The sequence below is a fragment of the Eleginops maclovinus genome, chromosome 15, assembly GCF_036324505.1.
Source record: "Eleginops maclovinus isolate JMC-PN-2008 ecotype Puerto Natales chromosome 15, JC_Emac_rtc_rv5, whole genome shotgun sequence".
Lineage (NCBI taxonomy): Eukaryota > Metazoa > Chordata > Actinopteri > Perciformes > Eleginopidae > Eleginops > Eleginops maclovinus.
Genome location: NC_086363.1, coordinates 15,387,647 through 15,414,091, shown reverse-complemented (window position 1 = coordinate 15,414,091; position 26,445 = coordinate 15,387,647). Strand labels below are relative to the sequence as shown.

Here is a 26,445-nt window from a genome sequence, read left to right as displayed (position 1 = left end):
ACCTTGAATGCTGGGATGTTTTTTTTTAACAGCATCGATATATTAAAGGGAGTCTCTGAAAAAGGTGGAGACAAGCACATGCAATTGTTGTAAGGGAAGGAGGGAAGGTGAACTCAAAAGGAAAAAAAAGCTATCCAGATCCGGAATTCTTTGTTAACACAATTTTCTTGAGGTCTTCCTTCAAGCCTGCCTTCACATATTTGCTTTTTTTCAGAGACTAAGCTGAAGAATAGGAGACAAAGAGGAGTGAAAAACACATAACTGTTGAAGCTTTCAAAGGCAATTTCCCCCTCGCTAATGTTGAGCGAGGAATCCCTACTCCAGAGGAATTAGGCGAGATCGAGAGCTTGTTCACGCATGGACTCTAGTGTGCATAATCTGAAAGAAAAAGCCCAAAAACAAACCTGTGACGAATAGTTCAGATAGCCCCCCCTGTAAGACCTAAACAATCTTCAACAGAGTGAAAGAAGGCGTCATTGGGAAAAGGAGAATGAAAAAACAACACCTCCTGCTGCTGCTTTGTCCATCTGTGTTCACCACAGTGGATCAAACATTACTCCACTATCTCTTTTTCTATTCACCATTCAGCTCCCCTGCCACAGTAACAAAACCGCCTCCATCTTCTTCTCTCACCAAAACCGTATGGAAACTAGGTGCTGCACCTCATCCTCTGCCAGATGCTGCGGAGACTCTGGCACATCTTTTACAAACTATAATGTATCATACAATGGATTTATTTAATGTTAATGTACCTAATTTATTTCCACTTCAGATGGTTGTCTGTCATTTTGAGCTTGCTGTCCGGGGAGTCTATCTGTCATGGAAGGTGTCCTAACGCCATCCCTCCTGAGGGGAGATTAGCCACACTGCGCTAACTCTCTACCTCTATCTTGCCACGGGTTTCCTTTTTCTCTCCCTTTCTTCAACACTTCCAATCAACATTCCCTCTCTGGCTGTCACTGTCTCTGTCCTCCATCTCATTCTCTCCACCTCTCCCTGCCCCTTACTGCCCGCCATTTGCCAGTATTTGCTCCACTGAGCCAGGACTGTGAACAGGTTACAGTAGTCGAGAGGGGGGTGGACAAGGGTCAGTCATGCGAGGTACAGATGGGCCCTCTTTGTCCGTTCGAAGATTGTTGACACACAGGTTATAGCATAAAAATGCACCATGTATCTCAATCCGGCCTTTTCTTCTGACAGCTAAGCTAGCGAAATAATGTCAGATGATGCTTCGAGAATACACGGTGTGTCACTGTCAAAAACAAAACCCATCACTTTTCCTCAGTTGCTGGCATGACTTTGGAATTTAGCTTACGGTTAATAGCACTCCTCTGCAACAGCTTTGCTAATAAATAGCCATTCATGAAACACTACAGGCAGTCTGACGATAATTGTAACCATACAGTTACCATAGAGTCTGTGGGCACAAGAAGCTCAAATAAACTAAAAACCAAAACAATGTTTAATCTCATCCCTCCCAGCTCTGCAGAAGACATTTCTGCACAGTGAATTTTATAATTAGAGTGTTATCCAACTTATGCCATCCCCAGAGTGGCAACATTGGCACACAAGAGGAAAAGGTCCCTGAGAGGCTTTTTCCGAGCCAAAGGCATACGTAATGAGTCATGAGGTCCCGCTTCGCTCCAAATGACATGAACCGCTGTCCAGGCAGAAGGCTGCTGGAAAATGGCCAACACATACGCAGGCAATTCAACACTACAAAAAAGCTATTTTGTGTAATTGCATCATGTCTATGTCAAACATGGTCGTTCATCAAAGAACACGCAGGTCTTATTAAAAGAGACTGAACATATGATGTACTTCAAGTAATTTCTGCATGGGGAAGGACGTCTGTTTTGTCCATCTCTTCTTTGGTCAGTCTGGCATGTTCCAGCAAGATGAGAATACATTAAAGATAATGTGGGAAGAATGAATTAACCATGTGCCTTCAGCCTTCAAAACCAACTTAATCAAAGGGGTCTTGTGAATTTCACACACGGGAAAAGGAGGGTAGGTTCCGGTGGGTCAAAGGAGCTGTGCTTTCACCCATGTCCATAGTCTTAACATCTGTCACCTTTGTGCTGACTCATACTGTCATGGCTCTTGGCTTGGATCTTCCAGAGGGCAGGACGGAGGGGTGGTTATGAGGCAAGGAACGATTTTACACACACAGCTCCCACTGATGACTTTACTTGATGAGCCTTGACCTCAATCTCACCCGCATCTGCATATATAAGACAGACTGTTTTGCAACCTCAAAGGGATTCACTTTTTCTTGTGATACTCTACAGTATGCTGGTCATTTAGTATTGCAGTTATGTTAAGTTAGTTTAAAAAGGAACAGTTAAAATTCATATTGGTTGGTACTGCCTGGTGAATGCCAATTCCAACTGGACCACTCCAGTTCTTACAGCAAATGTTTGTACTACGTTTGATTTATCCTTGGAGATATCACTATGAAAATAAAGATTTGTGGAGCTCAACGACCAAAAGCTCCATCACATATTTAATGAATTTTATGCTTGATTGCAATTGTAAACAAACTGTATACATGGCACATTTTTGCATGGTAAAATTAGTTACGTAAAAATCTCTTTCTAATTATAAGGGAATTATTTTAAAGTCAGTGATCCGTTTTCTTTAAAAAAATCTACCAACAACGGAACTTTTGGAAGCCCCAGGGTAGAAACAGCAAAAAACCCAAAGTGAACTTTCTGACCACACAGGATCACATATTGAATATGATAGTATAGGAGTTGATCTTTGCTTCAATTTTCCTTTGCTTTAACTCATGATCTCTAACCTCAAAATGAACCTTTTCAAATTTCATGAACTAGACAGAATAAACTTGACTCCAGGCATACCTGTCAAGCCATCAGGTTGAAAAGGTCATAACCCCATTGGTCGAACCACGCACCCAATCAGAGTGGATTCTATTGGAGGTTGTGGCCTCAATAGGACCTGACAGGAAGTGTACTGAGTCTGTGAAGGGGTACAGAGGGAGAGCTTTGCAGAACTGGAGCTCCCACTATAAATAGAAGATGTGTTGTTTCGTTTCCACACTAGAGAGACAGAGGAAATGGCTGAGGGCAATGGAGAAGCAGAACAAAAGATGTTGAGATGGAAGACTTGGCTGTCAAGTCCTTGGCCATCTGCCCCGCTCCCTGCCCAGAACGTTTGAGGATCAATAAAACTCCAAGATACCCCATATAACCTTCAGTGATTCAGTGCTTATAATAATTCTATACATAAGAGCCATCCAGTAGGAAATAACTTCCATCCCCATAGATAGGTTTTCTGATGATCCCAGCATCATAAAAAGTGATATAGTCTTCTTTGTCTCCTTGTCAATAGAGCTTTGTCATGGTGAGAGTCAATAAAATGAGGATTAAATAAATACAAACTCGCACTCGGTAAAATGCACAGGTACTCACTTTCACATTTTCACTCCATCTGTGAAGGAGCTTTGCACTCAAATTTGATCCCCCTCTTTTTTTATCAGCAAGAGAGGGAGAGAGAAAAAACAAATTCTTGCCGTCGCTTAATCCTCCGTGAATACATTTGCAGTGAGCGTACGTGTGTGTTTGGGAGTCAATCTGCCACACCGTTATTGAAGGCAGAAGATTTTTTTTCGCCTTCTTTCCGCTAGATTTATTTTCTAATGTTGACGTTTATCACTTGAGCAGTCCCACAATTCATCACCCCCCCCCCCCCCCCCCAACCGCATTGATAATCTGAAAACGGAGTCAATTTCCTAAAATGGGAATCTCTTTCTTTTATTTGGTTTGACTTCCCCCCTGAATATTCATCCATCTCTGTCTTCCCATCTTTGTCCTGCAGCGGCTCAGGTGAGAGAGGAGTACAGAGTGGCTGCAAAAAGGGTAACGCCAAGCCTTGCGGGAGGATTTAAGAGTGTCTCTGGAGCCAAGATGGCACCTAGCCTTGTGTGTGAGACCCAACTTGATCGATTCCAAATCCCTCTGATCTTTCATTAGGTGTTCGTCACAAGCTGTCCCGCATATCACTCAAGCACTCATAGCATAGCGTCTGGAGTTGGGAAATGATTTTTAAAAAATGCTGCTGCTGCTGCTGACTGAAGTGAGCTGCTTTGATCTGAGAGAGCATTTGTCGACATCTAAGAAAATGCGGCTACTTAAAGACAGAGTTATGGGTTCTGAGGAACAGTGTTGGGCAGTACTGCCGCTCCACAAACTCAATGAACTTGATACCTGCTGACAGAAATAGCCCAACATGTAATCCTCCTAATCAATAAACATACAGAATGTATTCAAATAAATGCAGACTATGTTGGCAAAGGGAAAATATATTTGTATTGAAAGCATTCTGGTTTAGGTTTTTAGTCCGAGTAGTGTTGACCAGTCATGTTTAAGCTGGCTTTTGTTGCATGCAGGGTAAGAGTTTATGTGGAGAGCAAAATATGCATTGGCTTTAGCCAATAGGCTTTTGTCAAACAAATAAGCATTTTTCTAAATGTATCTAGTATTTATATACAGGTATTCATTTATAGACATTAGCTGTAGATGTCATCTCTAAACTCCAACACCATTTTCCTATCTCAAGTTGCTAATCGGATTGTTAATAAATAAACATTGATTCAAACATTGAAAAACCAATAGCTAAACAGGAACACAGAACATTGCTGTTGCCGATGAGTTTCGAGGATTATAACTCCCCTGAAGCAAAACCTGATTTTAATTTAGTACAGATTGATTGAAAGAGATAAAATAACTTAATACAAGTTTTAGTGGTGCTGTGACTCATGGATCTGTTACTCTTTAACAGAACCAGGATTTCAAGTCTTTATGCTAAGCTAACCAGCTAATAGGTGAAGCCCCATATTTACTGACATATCTTTTCAAATATTTTCATATATTCCCTTAAACAATAATTCATTTGTTTGCATCCAAAACAGCAGCTTCCATGGACTTTTTCTAGTTTGTGTCCCTAAAATAAGTTGCTTTCATACCACAATATCCAAAAATGGCATATTTCCAAACCATTTTAGTTAGAATAAATTAATTGTTGCTCAATATTAGCTTTACAGAGGCCGGCTAGCTAACCCCCTGGTTAGCTTATATCTAGAATAAGTAGATCACTAGATATCCATGCATTGAGTACAGACACTACCCAAGTGGTGTGTGGTAGCTTTGAAAGTAACAGAGATTTAGGCCTAATTAATCATTTCTGCTGTTGAGGAGTTAGTCATTATTGTCGGAAATCTAATGTGTGATAATGAATGTTTCGTGTATTACATTTTCCCAGCACTGATTAGGACTACTGTTCTCAGTGTCTGAGGAAAATACAATGTATATATCACGGTCCCAAATTTAAAATGGCTGCCACTAAAATGGCTAACATTCTGTCCGAGTATAACCTTGGCCTCCATCAGAAGCTTTTATATAAAATGTTTTTCGCACTGCAGCTGAAACCAAACCGTCTGACCGATCTGCAGCCCAATACAGCAGTTAGTATGAAAACAATAGTGCTGAGGCAGTGTAGCAGAAAGAGAGAGAGATAAGAAGGAGTGAGAGATAAGCGGGGGGAAACTGGTAGCGGGAGAATTGGGAGGGGGGGGTGGCATCAGAGTGAAACAAAAAGGCAACACGTAATTTCAAATTCACAGCCAATGTGCGGAGACCTATCTGAGCCAAGTTCGTTTCTGATCCTGCTCTGAATTCTAAAATATCCACATCTCCCTTTATCCCCCTTCAACTCCTTTCCTTCCACCTCTTCCAATTCTTTTTTCTCCCCCCCCTTCTTTTCGATTCCGCCTCTTGTATTTGTTCTACTTTTGGATGTACACGATGCTCCAGTCTCTGTGTCTTTCATCTCCCCCTTTTGTCTCTTCATCACTGTTAGAATGGGATTCATGTCCTACCATGAAGCTGTGAAAACACCAGCATCCCCCAGGGGGGTGGCTGTCAGAGAGCAAAGTAGGGAGATGCAGGCGTACTGTTTGTTGTACCTCATTGAATTTTTCATCTTAATCCATGAAATATACATTGCCGAGGCTGGGGCTAAGGCCAAGGACCACATGGGTACACTGCAATAATGTCGCTGTGTTTGTCCTTCTCCAGCCGTTATTACTTCCTGTTGCGCTGTCAAAATGTGTGTGTTTCAGAGGATCTGCTGAATAAACTGCACCCCCAATCCCCCAAAGTACCTTTTGTTGACAGGGAAGACTGACAGGCTGACATCCCAGAAGAGCTCTGGTATCAGGTTTGTAGTGTCAGTGCCAGTGTACCGTGGTGTGAGAATTTGTTGAAAGAGCCTGTGGAAGTGTGTATGTGTATGTTTTATTTGTCTGTTCATACATGTTATATGGCCATACTGGAGAGAGAAAATAAATAAGCGTGTGGGCGGGTGTGTACCAGCATGGAGGGAAAACTAAAGAGCGCGAGTGCTTGCAGAACATATGTTTCTGTGTATCCGTGCGTGCGCTAATTGAGACAATACAAGGCACAAAGAGGATTTCCATGTAATGTGATTTAAGGGTGTCTGCTGATCTTTTTCTGTGTTTTCAGCTAAGGCGTAGGTGCCTGTGGAAGTTGTTCATTATTAATGATCACAGGCAGAAAACTCTGAACCTCCCTTCTGATTATTCCGTGTCACCTCACCAACGTCAGTGAAAACACGTTAACAAAGTAGCGTGCTTTCTGCCATTTTCATTACCCTCTGGCTACCAAAGTGTTATGTCAATTGTTTTGTGAGAACAGAGATTTAATCAAAAGAAAAGATTATACATTTCAAACAAGTCTAAAATACAACCAGGCAAATCAGATAATGGCCCTAGGCCCAAACTCTATGAGACCACTCAGGCCCCCGGTTCAGGGCATGTCATTTGTTGTAGTAATTAAGTAATTACCAATTTGTTGATGAGGCTGCATCATTTGATAATCCTGTGGCCATTTCTTGTTGAGTGGCACTGTGTCAGAATCTACCTAAAATACTTTTGTTATTACTATTGTTTGTTCTGTGTTGACACATGTTCCTTTAAAAAATAGGGGTACTGGAATTCTTTCTTACTAACTGACACACAAACAAATCGGGGCTAGGTAGCTATATCGGATCATAGTATATGGAATGGACCCATCTGATAGGCCTGATTGGTATCACTAATAGAGGTGGGAATCACCAGGGTCCCCACGATACGATACTATCACAATACTTAAGCCACAAAACAATAGTATTACGATTCTATTCTACGATATGCTAAGTGTTGCGATACAATATATTGCGATATGGCACATTTCTGATTCCTTTCTCCACTGACTCCAACTTTGTTTTGACTAACTTCCTGCCAATCCCACTGACTTTGCCCATAGCCATGACCCACAAGAAAAAGCTCAGCACCATCTGGTAAAATGAAAAAGCAATTGTTACCAAAAAATTAAATTTGGATTTGCAATATGAATAGTTTATATAATACAATATTGATAGTTGGCGGCAGTGTATCGATACAATATCGCCACGCAAATGATCTCAATACTATGCTGTATTGATTATTTCCCCCACCCCTAATCACTGCCAATACTATCACTGTTAAGCACATTGGTCAGATGTGGAATTCAGAATACAAATCAGTGTTTAGAATAATCGGTTCCATTAATTTTAGCTTACAAAAAGAGGTTTCCATTAAAAATGTTTACACTGATGCGTCCCTGTTTGATTCAGGACCACTTACGCGTGTCGTCTCCTTTGTCTCCCCCTTTCAAATCCGTCTCTATAATTAAGGCACTGGTGGCCCTAAAAATATTCTTTCAAAGAAGACACCATGGCATGTCTTAGTGGGAAAGGACAGGTGTTACTAATAACATTAACGATGGCTCTGTTTAAGTGTCCCAGTAAGCCATGTCAGTGTGACAGTGAGCCAGCATGCAAAATACCAGGACCCTGAAACTGTGTCCCAAATTGAATTTTAGCCTTGTTAATTTATATTATATGCACCTGTGCTATTCCTACTGTGAAATGACATGACAAAAACAAAAACAAAAAAAACAGTGTTGTGTTACAAAAAAGGGAAAGAGGGACAGATTTAAATTGGATTATTAATGGGTATTGAAAGCCAGAGTTAGGGTAATGGAAAATGTATTGCGATCATCCTACTTCAGAAGTTTTTAATAGAGTTTGTGTGAACAGATCTGATTTTTAAAAGTAACTGAAGATAATAAATGTAGGGAGTAAACACATCATATATCACAGCTTACATTACATGTACAGAGTTGGGGGTGGGATAGTAAAACAGCAAACCCCAAACAGATTAATCTGGCAATTAACACAGAAATATTTTACTCACACTGATTAGGAGCAAGGTCATTTAGTTACCTGCACATGGGAGGCTATGCTTTTTTGTTTGGCTGTAGGATTACAGGAAACCGCTGTTTACATTTTCGTGAAACTTGGTGGATGGGTATAACATGGGCCAAATTAGAACCCATTGAATCCGAATAATAGAGTAGATATTTATTCAATTGTGGAAACGGCCATGGCAGAGTTCTGCACTCTCTGATAACTAACTTTGCAGATACCTTAAGGTTAGCAGAAAAATAAATAAATAAATAGGTTTGCATTTTTCTGTATGGCATTTTTATGAAAGAACAGCAGAGCCAATTCTGTGCGGTCAAATTGTTCAGATTCTTGAACCACTTTCACAATGTTAAAATCCCATAATACAAACACTATGTGATGTTTCACAGCTTTCATATAAGTGTAATACTGCAGCATGTAAAGGTTAACCCCCCCACACACACAAATCGACTCACCATCTGCCTGCTAGTATGCCGGTTAAGCTCAGCTAGCTGTGAAAAGTCATTATGTCGACTGAGTCACCTTCAGAAAAAGTTATATTGCTAATAATCTGGTATTATATATTGACCTCATAAGAAGAAACCTGAGCCACTGTCAATCATAATGTTGGCATGATAATTACAAATTAGTTATTAGTTTGAGTTACAGCCGTATAGTATAATAATAAAGTCAGTTTTATCACCTGGAAGATTGGAATAATAAAGCCTTAAGGACGAAAATTACTGTGCTGTTCGGCTACAGAGAAATTATTATTTATAAACAAAGTAACAATAATGCTGACTGCCTGTACTGCATGCAACTAGTTGTGAATACAGCTGCAAGTTGTATTTTTTTCCCAGCCCTTTATTTCCGTGGGGGGAATCAGATTCGGGAGGTAAGGAAATACAAACTCAAATAAGAAGCTGTAATGTTATCAGAGGCCATGAGCCATAACCGCGATAATATCTATCTTTCCCTGCCGAGGTAGGGTAACTCGATAGAGGCAATACATTGTCGGCCATATACGCGCTGATGCACACAGGTACACATCAAACATCTTATATTAGGTCTGTCAGAGGGAGGGAGGGAGGGAGGGAGGGAAGGAAGGAGATGTAGAAACAAGACAATGTTCGACATAAACACATTCAGACAGAGAAGAAGCTGATGGATGGATGGGACCAGACAGGATTGAGTGAAGAACTGGATGAATTATGCATCGGCGTTAATACATTAAAATATACATGCTTTAGATTCTGTATGCATGTAACGCGTGTAGGAGTGATGGAAAAAAATAGATAGTCAATGCAGCTATAACCATCCATTCATCTCATCTTGTGTCTGAGTGTCTGCACTCGGCTTTTCAATTATCCAGCAGCCGCACCTTTTTTTTTCTGCCGGTGAATTAGCATGAGGGGGAAACTCAAGTGGGTAATGGAATTCCGTGTGCCATCGCTCCATTACAAAATAAGAGCCTGATTGGATGTCAATCAGATCTCCAGGGGATGGAGACCAAAGTGTGGATACGTGTGTTTAGCAAGGGAGGGTATTTGGAGCACCCTTCAGGGAAAGTTTTATGAAGACTATTATCGCCAAGAAAAGGGCTTTTATTTGGATCTTAAACACAAACTATAACATTTTGACTGCTAATGGGATTTTCAGAGGGAAATTTAAAGCGCCTTAACACCTTTCTAAGGGAACTTCATTTGAATAATCTCTGTTAAACTTGAAATGTTCAACGCAAACCAAGTAATAAACAAGACACTAAAATGAGAAAAAGGGTAGAGTTTAAACAAAAGCAGCTCAGTTTCTAAGAGCTTAAATGTCATGTTATTCATTAACTAGCAAGCAGCTAGTTTTCATTGGAATTACTGTCAGTGCTGGAAGAAGTACGGTTTTATGCTTGAGGTAAACTAGCAATGCTAAATTGTTAAAATACGTTGTTACATTAAAAGTCCTGCTTTCAAAATCTTCTTTAACTAAAAGCAATTCTGCAAAAGTATCAACAAACATAATGTACTTAAATTACCACAGTAAAAAGTACTCCAATGGCCCATTTCAGACAACATTTCATGACTATTGATGGCTTGGTGTTAACCACAGATGGTAAATGAGCTAACTTAAATTTGTTTTATTTGAAGGGCACATGATATTCAGTACTATACTATTAATCAGTAATTCACAAAGCATCTACAGTATAATGGAACATAGGGGTATACAAGCAGCAGGAAATGGTAAGTCAGAGCCTCATTGTATGCCTAAATAAACTACTTTGATAAAAACAAAATAATATGATATTCTATAACAATACAGTCCTTTGGAAGGAGCCATTCTGCTTAAGGACCTGTATTACTCATTCGTACTTTATTTCAGTACATTTGGTCAATGATACTTTAGATGACAGGCTTTTACTTCTTATATATTTTCAACTGCAGTATTCAAATGTTTAAGTACATAATCTGACGTGTTCCATTTTTAGTGCATCACATATTGAAATGACCTGCGACAGAAAATGTGTTGCAATACTTGCAGAGTTTCTATATTGTCAGGTTTCCCGCGGTTATTTTCTCCCTTAATTAGAAACCAAAAGAGCTGCCAGACATGAAACCTGACGGAGCATTCGCACTTTCAGCTCTGCCTGACTTGCAACTTGTCACCTGTGATGTCTTTCATAGGAGTGAGTTACTCTGGTTCCACTGGAAACGTTACCACTCTACTGAACTGTTCAAACAATGTCAGAGAGAAGATGGGGTGTTTCTGGAGGCGGAGGCACGTACTGTTGTTTCATGTTATCAAACACAGGCCGGGACTTCAGATTTTTCCAACACACTGGAGGATAAAATGGATGATACCCAAGTGACAAGGTTGTGTCTTTATTTCTCTAAATGTTCTCATACGAAGTTGAGTATGCTGTGATTGGTAAGCTAACCGGCTCTGTTGTGATTGGTCATCCGCCTAGCCCCGTCACGTACAATGTATTGGAGCGCTAGCCAGTAGAAGCACGAGTGTTACATAGTGATGTCATACACCAAAAAGCCTAGAACGGCCTCTGCGATAAACATTTTTTTGCAGATTTGTGCTGTTTTGATGTGAAGTCAATATCTTTCCAACTTTGCATTAATTGTCCTGTCTGAGGCCGAAAAATAAGGATTTCTCTATGTGTGTAAGTGTGTGTCTGTGTGTGATTTGGGTAATGTTCACCTACAATCATGTGCAGTCGCCAGTGAGAGACTGTGTGAGTCACCACCAGCATATCTAGCCCACGGCTTAAGAGTCTTTCTGTCATGGATTTAAGCTTACACACATACACACACTTTCAAATGAAAATCCCCCCCCCACCAACAGACACACATTACCACTAATCACAACCCCTTTAAATGTATCTTTGATATTTGTTCTCCACGCTGCTTTAGGTTGTTATTTTAGCTTTACATTCAGATTTTCTTTCACTATATGCAACAAGAAACACACTCAATGTCCCCGTCCTTTTTTTTTACGCTCCGCATTAGAACTGAGGAGAAATGCAATGAGCTCCAAGAAATGTCGCGCTCACCTCCGCAAATTACCCCTCGGATTTCCAACCAAGCACGCAGTTGTTCTTTTGCAGTTAAAATGTAAACACTACAATCAGCATTTTAATTCATGATTGCCAAACAAGCCGTGAGCTAATCACGGAGAGGAGGGAAAGGAGATAATGAAGAAAGCAACAAGAAAATAAAAGAGGGAGAATAAGAAGGGAGGCAGTGATTAGGTCTTGCCTCCGAATGTTTTTCGTGTTTAAGAAAATGCTTTCTAAGGTCTTTTTTTATCTGTCATAATACTCTGTAAGCATGAGATACTTAAGACTAAGTCAAGGTCAGTAAAAGACATTCATAATCTCCCTGTAAAATGTTAAAAAAAGGCCAGAATGCAAATTAAAATCAGTATAACGCCCTCTTTGTTGTCTCTACCAGGCCATTTACACAACGATCAAAATAATATAGTTTTCTTACTATATTTAGACTTTAAGGTGGCAATTTTTGAGGTAGTAACCTAATAATTACAAAGGCTAAGGTGATGGCCCTGAGCCTGATGAGACCTTTGGTTAGACATATATCCAGAATGGACAGGCGTAACGCATTTAACCTTTTCTCACAGATTCATTACGAAACGCAAAACCCTGACAGCGAAGACCAGACGCCTGTCGCTTTGAGTTATTATCTGATGACATTTCAGTGACGTCTGGAACATCTGCTCATTTTACGCCACTCTAGAAAGTTGTAGACACGGCAAAGTTATTTTAACTGTGAATACAATACCCATACTGTGTTAAGACTAAGAATCTCCAAGAGATTCAATATTCCCACGTCTAAAGAACTGAAGAGGAGTATTTTCTCACGTGAGGAAAATGATAATAACACACATTGGAAGTGAGGTCAAGCTGTGGTTTATTTTCCTTGAGAGAGATCCAACAGTCTCATGGCTAAATATTCACACAAGGTCTAATACATTATTTACTGTTCACCTATGGCAAAACAGTCCAATTTTTCTAATTTCGTTCCTGTTCGATAACGAGGTAATTGTGGGAAAAATGGAGCTTCAGAGTTTCCTGTTTTTTGCCAACTATTCTACAGTTTAAGGGTACAATAACTGTTAATAATACATGAAACTTACTTTGTTTGTACACCCTTGGCTCCCAATAAATCAGTTTAAATATTAGCAGTGCTGTGTTCAGAACATGCTGCTGCTCTGATAAATTGGCAAGATCTCCAGTTGCTTTTTTCCTAATAATAAATTCCTTAACGCTGTGAGTCGTAGGAATGAAGACATTCCTACGACTCACAGCCAAATTATAAAAGATACCCTGCTTGGCTAGCTGTGCCGGGATATCTTTAAAAAAGCTTGAATTAAAAATTCCTTTTCCTTCCTTTAGGAGTTCCAGCAATTACTCACTCTGTTTGAGATGCAGGGGGGCGTTCCCTACATTGCTACATCTTCATCCTTTCCTATCCAACATCCTCTATCACCTATGCACACACACGCATTCACTTTATTTCTCTACAGCGTAAAGGCAGCTCCAAACTGCTTGTTGTTGGCCCTCATCTTTGCAGAGCAGATGGCTGCTTTTCTGCACCACATGGCCAGCACTCAGGAGATGAGGGGAGCTCTTTAACAAGAAAAAGACTTTCAATCTGCTTTAGCAACTGTAGCTCCTCCTCATCATCACATCTTTTTCTTCGCATGGCGTCAGCAGCAACTTTTCCCCCCACCCCCGTACCACCACAACCACCGCTGCCTCTTCACCCCCCCAACGGCACAGATTTGCCGCTCTGCATTCATCTAGCTACTGTTGATGATTATTTAAATACTTAATGCTTATGTAAACGAGTCAAACACAAGGTCGCCGAGTGAGATTATTAAGATGCTGCACGGATACACGGTCGACTGGCCAAGAATTCCAACTCCAAATCTCCCCCGCCCCAGCTTTCTATCATGTTTCTCCAACATGTGGGAACACGCTGCATATGTATGGAAAGCAGCATTCATTATTCATGCTGGCAGTCAGTTCGAATGTGGTGAAGAAGAAGGTTTTTTTTCTGCACTTATTGCAGGGGGAGTAAGTTATCATTTTTTTTTTTTTTTCTATTATGGATCTGCTCCGTTTGTATAATTCAGTTTGAGCATTATGGGCTGAGTCCAGAATACTGCAATACATAAACCTTGAGGAACGATTTAATGCTGGAAAGTGTAGATGCTTATGGATCATTCATTGTGATTTATAATATATAAAATGCAAAAAAAAACAGTTGATAATTAGCCATATGTTTGGCTTCAATCTAATTGAATAAATCACCAAAGTAGAGTGATGGTAAGATATCCAGAAATTGGTCCATGTCATTTTTGGGGAAATGTGCAAACAGTTTGAAAAACAAATGGCTGAGGCTAAAGGTAAGATTGTCTATCAGTTTTTCCAAATGGCCGGAATTCTGAAAGATTAACAGTCAAAAGTATTTTGTAAACCCTGCAGTGCACTGGCATTGGTACTGTATATGGAGAATACTCGCTGCGGAAAAGCAGACATACATGAGCTTCACCTGAAAATGTAGAGGAATTTACTAAAATATGGCAAGTTTGGTTCAGATTGGTCCCTTCTATACTACCGTACACTAGCCTTTTGAAAGTATTTGTGTCAGTCCTTTCGTTTTTGAGTTGTGACTGTGCTCGAAGTGTGTGTAAATGTTTCCAGTAACTCAAACATAATAGAAAAATATGTACTTACGATGTGGAGCATGATGTAGTCACCAAGACGTGGGGCGCTGTCGATGCGGACGAGGATTCCGTCTTTGATGGTCGTGCTAAAGCCCACCGCCAGACGGTCCGTTCGCGTGCTTGGCCTCTCATTGTTGGGCCACGTGTATGTGATCAGACCCCCTCCTTTACCGAAGATATAGGTGGTGCCAGCTGTATAACACAAGAAGAAGAAAAAGGTCAGGAATTCTATTCATTCTAGGGCAAAGAGATACAGATACCAGGCTAAAATCCAATACTGGGGAGTACACATGTTCTGTTAAAAGCAACAAGGGAGCAGAGTGCTGTCGCCAACAAGACACTTTTCTAACAAAACTGGATCCAAACCTCCATTAAATCTGCTGTAATTCCTTTACAGCTAGTTTGCCACTGCTCCAATGCAATTGTGTCCAGTTCTATTTTAGCTTTCTAATGGTATTCAGGCACCACCACCTTTTGGGTAGAAGTCAGCAGTTCCCCTGGCGCCATCTATGACCTATCCAGCTCTTAAATATAGCCGCTTCCCAGGGAATAACAGCCAGTATGGCCAGAACTGGATAAGTCTCCCAATCCTCATGTATTATATATGAGACCTGCAACCAAAGAACAAAGGCTGGCAGAAGAAAGAAGAGAAGGGGTGGGAAAGAAAGAAAAAAAAAATCGAAGACCTTCGTCGAGTTTATTTGACAAATGCAGTTAGGAAAAAAAAGGTCCTCAGCCAAGGGAAACTGACTAGAATAACGATTTTTGTTGTGACAGCCACTATGGAGATTTGCAACAGATTATAGGCTTTGATTGGAAAAAGCTTGGCCCTAAGACACGTAAAAATCTGCGAAAGTCTGCGAAAGTTGTCCTTTTTCTCTCTATCATCACGTGGACGGAGATAAAAAAAGGGAAACATTTCATTATTTGGTTGCAGGGCGGGATTCAATTCCAACTTCTGAATGTTCCCCAAGGAGCATCAGAATTAAAGCGCTGAATCCTTGAGCAGCTTAGCCATCTCGTCCACATTTAGGCAAAGATAATCAAGAGATCAAAGGCAGTAGACCTACAGCAGAAAGACTGGTTGGTGAATATGGGAGAGGAAACAGACTCCTGTGGCCTAGGGGTACTGGAAAGCATTTGGCCCACCTCAGAAGCTGACGAGGGTTGCTAATGAAGTCGATGTATGAATTCATTTTTCCTCACCATGCCTCTGCATTCCTTTCTTCCACATCACCTCCCTCCCTCAGTCTCCCCTCCCTGTCATTCCTCTTTTTCATTCACTTCCTCTCCAAGTCACCTGAACATCTGTTTGGCCTTGTGATGGGTGCCCAGCTGTCTCACTGTTTCCCCCTACATAGCAGCCAACAATCTGCTCTGTGGTCCATTATACCCTGGGGACCGAAGGAACATATGGATGAGAAGGAGAGAGAAGGGAGAGAGGGAGTCTATCGACCAGATGAGTGTCTTTATTTGCCTCTGGGCACACAAACAGGTCTGCATTTTACACACCGCAGGTGCCAGCAAATGCAATCCACCAACTAAGGTCGTTTATGTTACATGAAAAATACCTGAACAAGTGAAGCATCCTGAGCCTCGAACAACTGCCTCGCTTCTTGTAACTAATAACCCTACATGGCTGGTTTACCACGGACGCCTCCCCTTTGAAAATTTTTCTTTGAGAAAAACAATAAAATCCCTTCATTGCTCTCATTGACATTGCAGCTGATGTTTGCGTCATGTATCACCTGCCTGAAATAGCTCATTTCCTCCATGGAATGCAAGGCGCTGATGCCATGAAGGCAGCAGATAGAGATAGCAGCCTGAAGCCAGGTTGCACCGGATCTAGCCCTGCTGTCTCATTGCCTCAAAGTTTCTTCTTGCCAAAAGAGTTCAGGCAGACTTGGGATCAGCTTCCCTGGCAAACGAGCAAACTTCGCCTATCTCATCTAACACACACTCTCTTTTTTTCTGGAGGGGATGACGATGATGAGCAGCAAAGATACAAGCACCCCGGGGAGCCAATTATCACGTTGAGGAAATTTGCTCAGTGTTTCAAGAAGACAATGTTCGGCATGAAACGCACACAGACGGCCACACGCACTTCGGCAGACGCACACACACACACACACACACACACACACACACACACACACACACACACACACACACACACACACACACACACACACACACACACACACACACACACACACACACACACACACACACACACACACACACACACACACACACACACACACACACACACACACACACACACAGGCACATTGTGAAGTATATAAGTGCGCAAACACGTGTGCAGACACAAACACTCGATGCCTTCTCGCATACGATCACACAAGTGGGTGATTATTACAGAGTACAGAGAAGAACCCGAGAACGCCGAAATGTTGCAAGTATCCGTGAAAACCTGCTAGGCTCAGACTGCACATCCTGTATTTTCACACAGAGAGGAAGTCCACTGCATATCAATTCATTCTCTCATTGTGTGAAGCAAAGTGTGGCATCACTGCCTATACTCATCTGAAGATGTGAACGGAGAAAAAGAAGTGAATGGATGGTTAGCAAGGCTTAACTCCCATGGTCAAGAGTTTCATTTGAATAAGTTCACTTAAGAGGAAAAGGGCTATTCCATGCGAGAGATTTTTTCACTCTAAGTGGAAGTAGAGACTAATTGGATGAAAGTGGTTAAGCATTGCAATATTTTAGCAGGCCTACTCTCAAATAATTTCACTTACACCTCCTTGGGTATCATCCTGGCCGGTAATGGCGAACAAACAATAGTCTTTTCAAGGTTTGCACATTAAAAATGTGTCTCAATACAAAAAGCCTGTTCTTCATTAAAATAAAATAAACCAACAAGTTCAGCTTTCAATGTTTTAAAGAAGTTTGTACTCTATTAATGAGAGGATCTCACATTAGCAACAACCTTTTAAAATGTGCATGTAAGTAAAACAAAAACAAAGGGGGCTGTAAAAACGAATGTCATTCATTGTCTGGAAAATAACTTGCTTTATTAGTCAGATAACCTGTAATGTAGGTGGACCTCAGTATTCTAAAGAAATGGCCTTTGTGCTTTTTTGTTACCTTGATTTGCGTGGGTTCAACAAAGAATTTGATATAAAATCCAAAATGTTTATCGAATCAAATGCAAAAAGGTTAAATGTTATGGATAAAACAGTACAAACGTTCTTCTTCGGTAATCCTCTTCAAGGTTTTTATTCTCGTGGTCATTCTTGGCTGACTCCCAGAGATGGACACTGACAACTTAAACAGCAGACATGAAGCGTTCAACATACATGGCCTTCAAAGTTACGATGCCCTGGTGTAAAGCCAACCCCAGGGGGAGAGTATCATCAAAGGAATCACATCTACAAACAGATTACTCCACAAGATGTTATTTTTGGTGGATCAGACGGGGACTTTCATCTCCATATTTGAATAAGACAATCTTGCCATGGCTAGTGGGTATTGGAGGGAGGCCATTTGAAATGTGAACATATGGGTGCTCCATTGATTGAATGGCACATTTAAACAACACTCTTTGTTACAAATACAATAAAATACTCCAATATGGACCTTTAAAGCTACGGTGTTACTTTTGAAATAAAGGCTTTGCGCTAATGCATTGCTCTCCACTGTTGTGATTCATTGCCTTGGCTGTGGGCCTCCGTTTAGAGACAAACTGCATATGAGAGACTAGGTCAAAGCCTTGGCCTCTATTTCGCAGAGGTCCCCCGAGGCGTGGGAGTGCAGACAGAAGGTCAGGACACCTGTCTGCAGAACAGAACTATGCGCTGTCCTTCAGGCCCCCACGTGACATTACCCAACTAGAAAAGAAGAGGATGGTATTTTCGCACAGAGGCCTAAATCATGGTAGGTCACCAGTTTCAAAAGACTTGCCCAGCGGGGGAAAATAATTGTTGTTGGGATAACAAGAATGCCGGTGAAGCCCCCAAGGTGTGGTTATTTTAAGTACACTATAACAGCATTTCTGTTGGTTTCAGCAAGGGTTAATATAACACTTTTAAAGACCATAATGAATGCTAATTAAGACCTATTTCACGCCCAAACTGGCAAAAAGTACAAATGATATAAGAGGAAAATCTGCGTTCCAGAATTACTTTCAAAGTAAATGAATGAGCAATGTCAGAATCTGGGCGCATGCTTGGAAACAGCTTGCCTCTATCTTTTTTTCACTGATTATAATATTTGTTTTCATAAGAACACACTAAAAAAGCTATTTTTGGGGGAAATTGTTTCCAATAAATGCATAAAGTGATTGAGGTTTATACAAATTTATAAAAAACAACATCAACTTCATAATCCAATCAAATTCTCAGAGCTGTCAAAAGCTCATTCGAGGACTACACTTTACATTATTTGATTCTTTTGAAGGCGTTTTTAGGACCCGCACAAACCCCATTCCAGGCGCTCTCCTCCCTCATCTTTCACACAAACATCTAAACCGCACTAGGCAACAATGCTATCTATAAAAGAGCAAAAAGAGCAGAGCAGCTGCCATGGTGCATGCCTGTTATAACTGGGTAATTGGTTGTATTCAGGCTTCACACCATGCTGGGATAAAACCCTCTGTTTAGAGGGATCTGGTCGACCTATAGTAAAAGAGTGTTACAGTCTGTCTAACTGCACAGCCTGCAGGGAGGTGGAGGGTGAGAGTTTTTTTTATTTTTATTTCAGTGGAAGTTGGATAGAGATGTGTGTGTACCTGTATGTGCATGACTGTATGGCCAGCCTGAAAGAAGAAGTTGCCACTGCCAGCTGCCCGACGAGGCACAAACTGTGGGTAAATGCTCTGTCTAAGTATGCACACACACACACACATGCTGAAAGACATCGGCATAAACACCTATGAGTCTGAACACACACATCCGCAATCACACACTCCTTTCTCCTCCGTGTGTGTTGTTTATGTGCTTTCATGTCTTTTCCTTATTATCTCCTGGGCTTTCTGCAGCTCTGGCACCCCAGGGGATGGAAGGAGAAGACAAACACGGTTTGATGTGGTCGAATTCACTGCCATCGGAAAATGAGGAAAAGAGAGAAGAGAGGAGCCTTGAAAAAAAAGGAATAAAAGAAAAACAAATCCTGAAAGTGAGATGCAAAATGTAATTGCCTCCTCAATCACATTCAAAAGAACTCTATCATCGCAATTCTTTCCCCTGCCATGCTTCATACATGGGGAATTATTAGGCCTGCTGTCCTTCACACGGCTACAATAAAGAATCATGGACAGAGGAATCAAATTGTGAGATACTGAGCTGTGTAATCACCGGGATTTATCTCCATTTTACAACCTCTTATCATTTCATAATTCATATTTCCAACTGTTGCCTCTCCCCTCTGGGATAGAGAGAGGGACGAGACTGATGATTGATTCCCCCCCACTCCCTCTCCCCCCATCTCTCAGCAAGTTCAGAGCAAATGGCTTAAACCCTATGCACAGTATGTCTATATGTGTGTTGTTTTACCGCATTTCTACAGTATATACACACACAATTCACTTTGTATGTGTATATCTCTAGAATGTCAAAATACGGTGGCCACATGTCCCATCACTCATCAGCGCCACTGAACAAAATGCAGAATATGATTGATGAAGGGCAGCGTGTTGTGAAGAATGGCTATGTAAAGAAAACAGCCAGCCTTGAATGATTTACACTGTCTGTTTCCCCGTTATAATAAGCTGTAGCATTACCGCACTACATGGATTCACGCGCCAGAAAGCAGGGGTAATAGAAGAGGAAGAAAAACACAGACAGAATGGACGGGGCGTAGGCAGGGAAAGAGCTGTATTATGATATATGTGCAGGCAACACGCTGTGAAATACATACAGAATCACAATTAAGATGATTTTGTTTATGGGTTTTTACCAAGATATCGCCCTAAGCAAAACAAAAAATTCAGCCTAATTAAACATTATATGTACGTAATGATCTTGTATCGAGTATGATCACTGGTAAGGAACTTTTATGTGTAAAGTTAAATGAATGTCAAGATGTGGCATAAAAGATTATAGCTTAGCGCTACGTGTTTACATAGGATTATAGGGACTACTCTACATTGTATATTTGTATATTTTTGGGCGTTTTGTCAGGGTCATATTCTAACTTTATGAGCCAGAACTAGCAAATGCACCTAAGCGTGGCAGAAGCTAAGGCAGCTTCTTCTTCTTCTTCTTCTACTGCTGCTGCTGCTGCTGCTGCTGCTGCTTGGCCTGCAAAGCAGCACCAGTAGCCAGGATGATAAAGTCTGAGCCGCTGGGCAGCAGTTGTACTCGCTAGGATTGAGCAGTCAAATACTACAGTGGTTGAATTTGTGCTATAGTTTCCCAACAAGACCAAGAGTAGCTAAGGCTCTCTGCTGCAGTGAGATTTAGTGCTGGCTGTTTTGTTGGAGTGGGTTGTTAGTGTCGGTGCAGGGGGAATGCAGGTGACAGGAAAATACGATGTCAACAGTCAGCACAGGAACATTTTGTGCTCCTGTATACTGTAGGGCTGCAACCAACAACTGTTTACATCATCTATTCATCTTCTGAATAAACAATGAACCACTAAATTGAAAGAATATTCTGTGAAATGTAAAAAAGGTTTGAAAACAGGTAATTTCCAAGGTGATTTTCTTTTGACTATCTAACATGAAAAAGATTGCCATTATGATTTTGGCACCAGAAATGACATAATTGGTTGGAGCCAAGCACATCCGAACATTTTAGGCAACCAAAATTGTTCAAATTAACTTCCTTGAACTTGAACTGCTCTATCAAAAAGGCACTCCAAGATTGATTGTCTATTTTCCTCTCAATTGGACCATCATTTACAAATTGAACTTCATGCTGTATTAAAAAAGACTTGAAACTAAGAATTGAGTCCATAAACTCGTCAGGGAAATGTTGTCATAAATCAACTGAAGAAGTAGGAACATTTTGTCATTTACTTCGATACAATCTGACTTGTTTTTGCAACTTGTCTAACAAAAGGTAACAATGTTTTAAAGCATGCCCCGATCTTTTTGTCTACATTTCGGACTTGAAACTAAGAATTGAGACCATGAACTTGGTTTATTGCACTTCTCTCACAACAATTGTTCCCCATAATTAGCGTGTAAAACATTGTGCTTAAAAAGACTTGAGGGGTAACACAAAGTGAGAAGGCTCTTTCAAGAAGAAAAAAATATATATTCTTTTGTCCCCTTTCACTAGAGGGGGAAATACTTGACAATTTCCATGACGAACAGCTTGATTTGCCATCTGTATCACGTTGCTGAGGCAGGAGAGATGTGGTAGAGCGATGGCAGGGGAAAGTGGTGGAAGTGTCCCTTTTTCTGCGGGAGGATGGAGGACAGACATGGAGAAGAAAGGAACACAGATGGAGAGATAGTCGAGAGTCGTAGATGTGATCCTGATATGTTCAGCCCCCACACTCTCTCTGAGAAAGCAGTAAGTTCTTTACTCACAGGCATGTCAAATCAACCTCACATCACTACAGAGGAACAAGACGATCGACTCACAAGACACCCATTAACGAAGCAGTCATGTATCCTCACTTCAGCTCTATGTAACGCTGCAGAGGCGCAAACGAAGTACACAAGAAACACTCACACATGCACACACAGGCTAGGACAGCAGAAGGTGAGCCATAACAACTCTCCCCTCATTACTGCGAAGCTCGGATAGCCAGACTCCCCCTTCTCTCCCCCCCAACTCTCTATGTCTCCCCTCCTGCTGCATTACTGACACTCTTCCCCCGTTGTAGCGGCAAGCGGACAGAAAGGAAGGGCTTTAAATGATTTTTTTTCTCGGCTCTCTGGAGATGTCAACTCCTTTTCTCTCGGGTTGGGAAAGGAAGAGGATGAGGGAGAGGGAAGGGGGTCTGAAGAGGATTTCAGAGGCTGGGGGGAGGAGGGAGAGGGTTGCAGCTGAGATCCACGCAGCACTCTAGGCTACAAAGAAGACCTGTCTGCTGGCTTTAATGCTGCACGCTGCCACCAGTGGAATCTTTAGAAAGGCGAAAAGGGAGACATCACAAAAGAGATGAAAGGGAAGAAGGTGTGCGGTATGGGGAGATGAAGAAGGATGCAGGGTAAAAGAGGAGACAGACAGAGTTCAGCAGCTAAGGTGGGGAAAAGTCAGCTTAAGGTGGTGTAAACACAAACCACTATTTGGGACACTTTAAGCTCTGTAAAACCTAATTCAATCCTGTTCCTTTCTATGGCACAAATTAGCATTCTATCAGCTCAAGTGTTGGTGTTCACACTGCTCTCAGCGAAATTAGGACACGAGTGTCTCCTTCGCATCATTCATAATGCATGACACACAATGCGTGAGGGGCATATCACTTCAGAGGCAGGCCACGCCAAACCCTGCTGAGGATTAGGTGAAAATCTCCTAAAGAATAAGGGATTCCAAGATGGGTCCGAGAGGAAGCATCATTTATAATTGAATCTTCCCCGGAGGATAGTGCAGCCTGTCTGCGTTTGCCAAGGCTTCGAGGAGAGCCCAGAACTCCTCCTCACTCTCTCCCAGTCTGTCTCTGTCTTTCTCTCACAAATGCAACAAAGCAACCTCAGCCACTGATCTTATCCCAAGGGCCTTTATGTCTCAAACCCCAGTTTGTCACATTTACTCATTGTGAACTTTTCACAAACTTTGCCTTTGTACGTCCAGGCGATGGGAAAAGTTTAAATTGACAAACACTGCTTTGAAACTTTGGTTTAGTTTGTTCTTTATAAATGGGGATTTTGACAAACCTGCACCAACTGCTAAGCCACCACAGACCTTAATATCCCAACTGTGGGTAAAATAAACCAGAATATAGGATTATAGAACAGTCATAGAGAAAATATTCCCATGCACACCCACTTCGCACACATATTTGTTTATGAAATATTATATGAACTTGTCTTTAATTGAAAGGTTTTGTTAAATTACATAACAAAATGGAAAGAACCTCTACAGATGTATGAGCAGCTTGAATCCTATAGAAGGTTTATTATTTCCTAAATATTCAATTAAAAATATTACTTTTTAAAAGGTATCTTGTAGAATGTTTTGAACAGTAGTAGCATAAAGGAGTAATATCTTTCTGAGTGATTCCCAGATTTCGACAGCTGTCGACAAAACAAGATCAACAGTTGGCAAATATAGGTAGAAACTTAAAATTGGATGGTATCTCTAACCAGAAGCAAGCAAACACAGATATGATAATGATACAATCATTTTGGAGTCAATTTTTTTTTTTTAGACCTCAAGGACACACCAAAATACTAGGAATAAGTATACATTTGTTTTCAAGAAAACTCTTGCTTCTACTGTTGTTTTTTGTATGTTACTTTCCATTTGAAATGTATTAGAATAAAGTATTCTTTAAAAGCTGTCCATTGGATATTTGTAGATTCAGCCATCTTGTAGTGAACTACTACATAAAGGCAGTTTTTTCCCTCCATTTTATAGAATGATAAAGGTCCTGTACTGAAATGTTTTGGCTGAATAAAGAGCATGCTCTCCCAGTGAGGCAGATAGTACTGCAAGGTTATTTTTCACAAGATGTCAACAAACCACAGCAGCAAATGGAATTTGCTAGTTCGGTTTGTTTGCCTCAGACTGCTTGTGTATAGAATGTAATAAGTCAAGATGGATTGACTATCTGTCATCGTTGCGGCCACCTTTTCCACGCCAACAACAATCTCCAATATTTGCTTCTCAGTAGGTAGGTGGTGTTAATTCAGAGCATTGATGATTGAGACAGCTGTGTGCAGTTTTAAATGGAAGATGACAGCTACAAACATAATCTTACAAGCCGACGGAGAAAGCAAGCCTTACTTTTCCATGCCGGCCCTATCAAATCATTCTTTCTTCTGACATGCCGTCCATGTATTTCAATTACAGGTAGACTCTATTTATAAATCAACTTGAGAGTCCCTCTCAGATGCCCTCCTGCTTCTGAAAAATATGGATTAGAGAGCTGGATGGATGGATGCTAAAAGGAATCAGCATCTTGTATGAAGCAGGGCTAATATTCTCTTTGATATTGACAACATCAAATAGAAAAGTACTTGAACCTAATGTGCTATACACGGTAATAGCTCTCCCTTGCGGAGGCAAACAAACAACGCAATTAAGCTGACAATACTAATGTCTGTTTTTGAGATCAAAATCAAACTGTGAACAAACACGCCCTGTGACCTTTTTTTGTTTTGCTCTGTGCCTTTCCTTTGTCTGAATTTGATGATTGCCCGCTGATACACAGCTTCATTGTCTTTTCCGAAGCTAGACCAGCTGTGCCTGCGGTTGGCATAGCAACCTCGCATCCCAGCCACAACTGTCTGCCGCCAACCTGAGTTTGATTCCAACCCTTCATACATCAAACACCTTCACAATGCACTGGTTAACTCACAAGCTCCTGCACTCTCTCCATTGCACACATACACAGTCAAACCACACACATACAGGGTGAATTGTGAGACAGAACAAAAATAATCAAGTTTGTACTTTCCAAAGTTTACTCAGTTGCCTCCTTCTGCATCAAGGACTTTAATTCTACAGAAACATTTAAGGCAGCGCTTACTTTGGCCCTGCTTTTCCCACTTGACAACTCTCCATTTAAACTGATGCCTGCCATCAATGGCAACCTTGATGAAGTGATTGGTTTTGACAAGGCAGCACTTATTTCAGAGAATGCACTGCAACCTGTATCATGCATACAGTTCACAGTTAAGTGCACCATTCTTTTATGGAAGTAATTCGCCTTTCGCTAAGCCACACCTTAGAATGCAGACTGGCCAATCACAGCGGCGCCAACAACGGACTCTGACAAAGCTCCGACACTTTCATGACAGCGCTCTATTGACTGTGTCTCAGATGTTCGTACTTTTAACACTGTTGTTTGTGGACTCTAAGAAAGATATGGTTAAACGTTGTGCCTGGGGCACTTGTAAGACTGATAGTCGTTACCAAGAGAGGTTGGAGGGGGGTGTGCGTTTTTTCCCTACCCAAACCAAAATCAAAGCCTGACAAGTGTCGCCTGTGGATTAAATTTAGCGGACGTCTTCACTCTCAGCTGAACCCCTCAAAGATTGACCTGCACACTTTTGTGTGTTCTAATGTAAGACTTTTGTCTTTAACCCTACAGTTAAGTTAAACTATTCGGTATTCTGTGATTTCAATCTATACATTTGGTTGTTGTATTGGTAGAAGATGGGTCAACTTTTTCGGTCTGTCTTGGCCCCGGCCACAAAGATTGCTGTCACGAGCTGTGGTGTTACTTTGACACCTCTGGGTTTATGCCACTGTTGTGGTAAGCTTGTGGAGGACTGCAGTTCTAGGCCTACAGACATGTTGGCGTTTTGTGTCTTACAGAGGTCCAGGGTATGGATAAGCTCAATGATGCGGGCGCAGAACCCTGCGGAGCTAACGAACAATCACCTCGTTAATTAAAGCTAGCCTGCTGATGTTGCCTATTATGGTTATGATACGCTAGCATATAAGGCTATACAATGTTATACGTGCTTTGTGCTTTTGCTTTATAATAACGACGATAATAGTGAATATAGACCTACCCAGCTTTACAGGAACAGTGTTGCTCGTTGACATTATTTGTGCCAGCCTCCGTCTGGATCATCAGCTGGTGTGGCAACTCACTTTTTGATTGTGATCTATACACTTTTGCCTCTATTTTGATCGCATTATGCTCATTCTTTGTTACCTTAATGTCTGGTATGTAACCCTCAAAGGCATACTGTACACCTCTCTGTCTACTTTGGTCAGAAACAGCATTTGCTGCTTTGTAAACCCGTACAGCATTTCAGCTGGAAGAGCTGTCAAAAACGCCGTGTTGAAAGTATGTTTG

At 41.2% G+C, this 26,445-nt stretch overlaps 1 protein-coding gene across 8 annotated transcripts in view; it reads right to left on the bottom strand.

The window, feature by feature from the left end:
* nrxn3b (neurexin 3b) overlaps positions 1-26,445 on the bottom strand; it is a 286,482-nt gene that overhangs the window by 55,314 nt on the left and 204,723 nt on the right. For all 8 annotated transcript variants that reach the window (XM_063902196.1, XM_063902201.1, XM_063902198.1 and 5 more), the window contains one exon: positions 14,564-14,745. In XM_063902196.1, the coding sequence (XP_063758266.1) occupies positions 14,564-14,745 (182 nt within the window). The remainder of the gene's footprint in view (positions 1-14,563; positions 14,746-26,445) is intronic.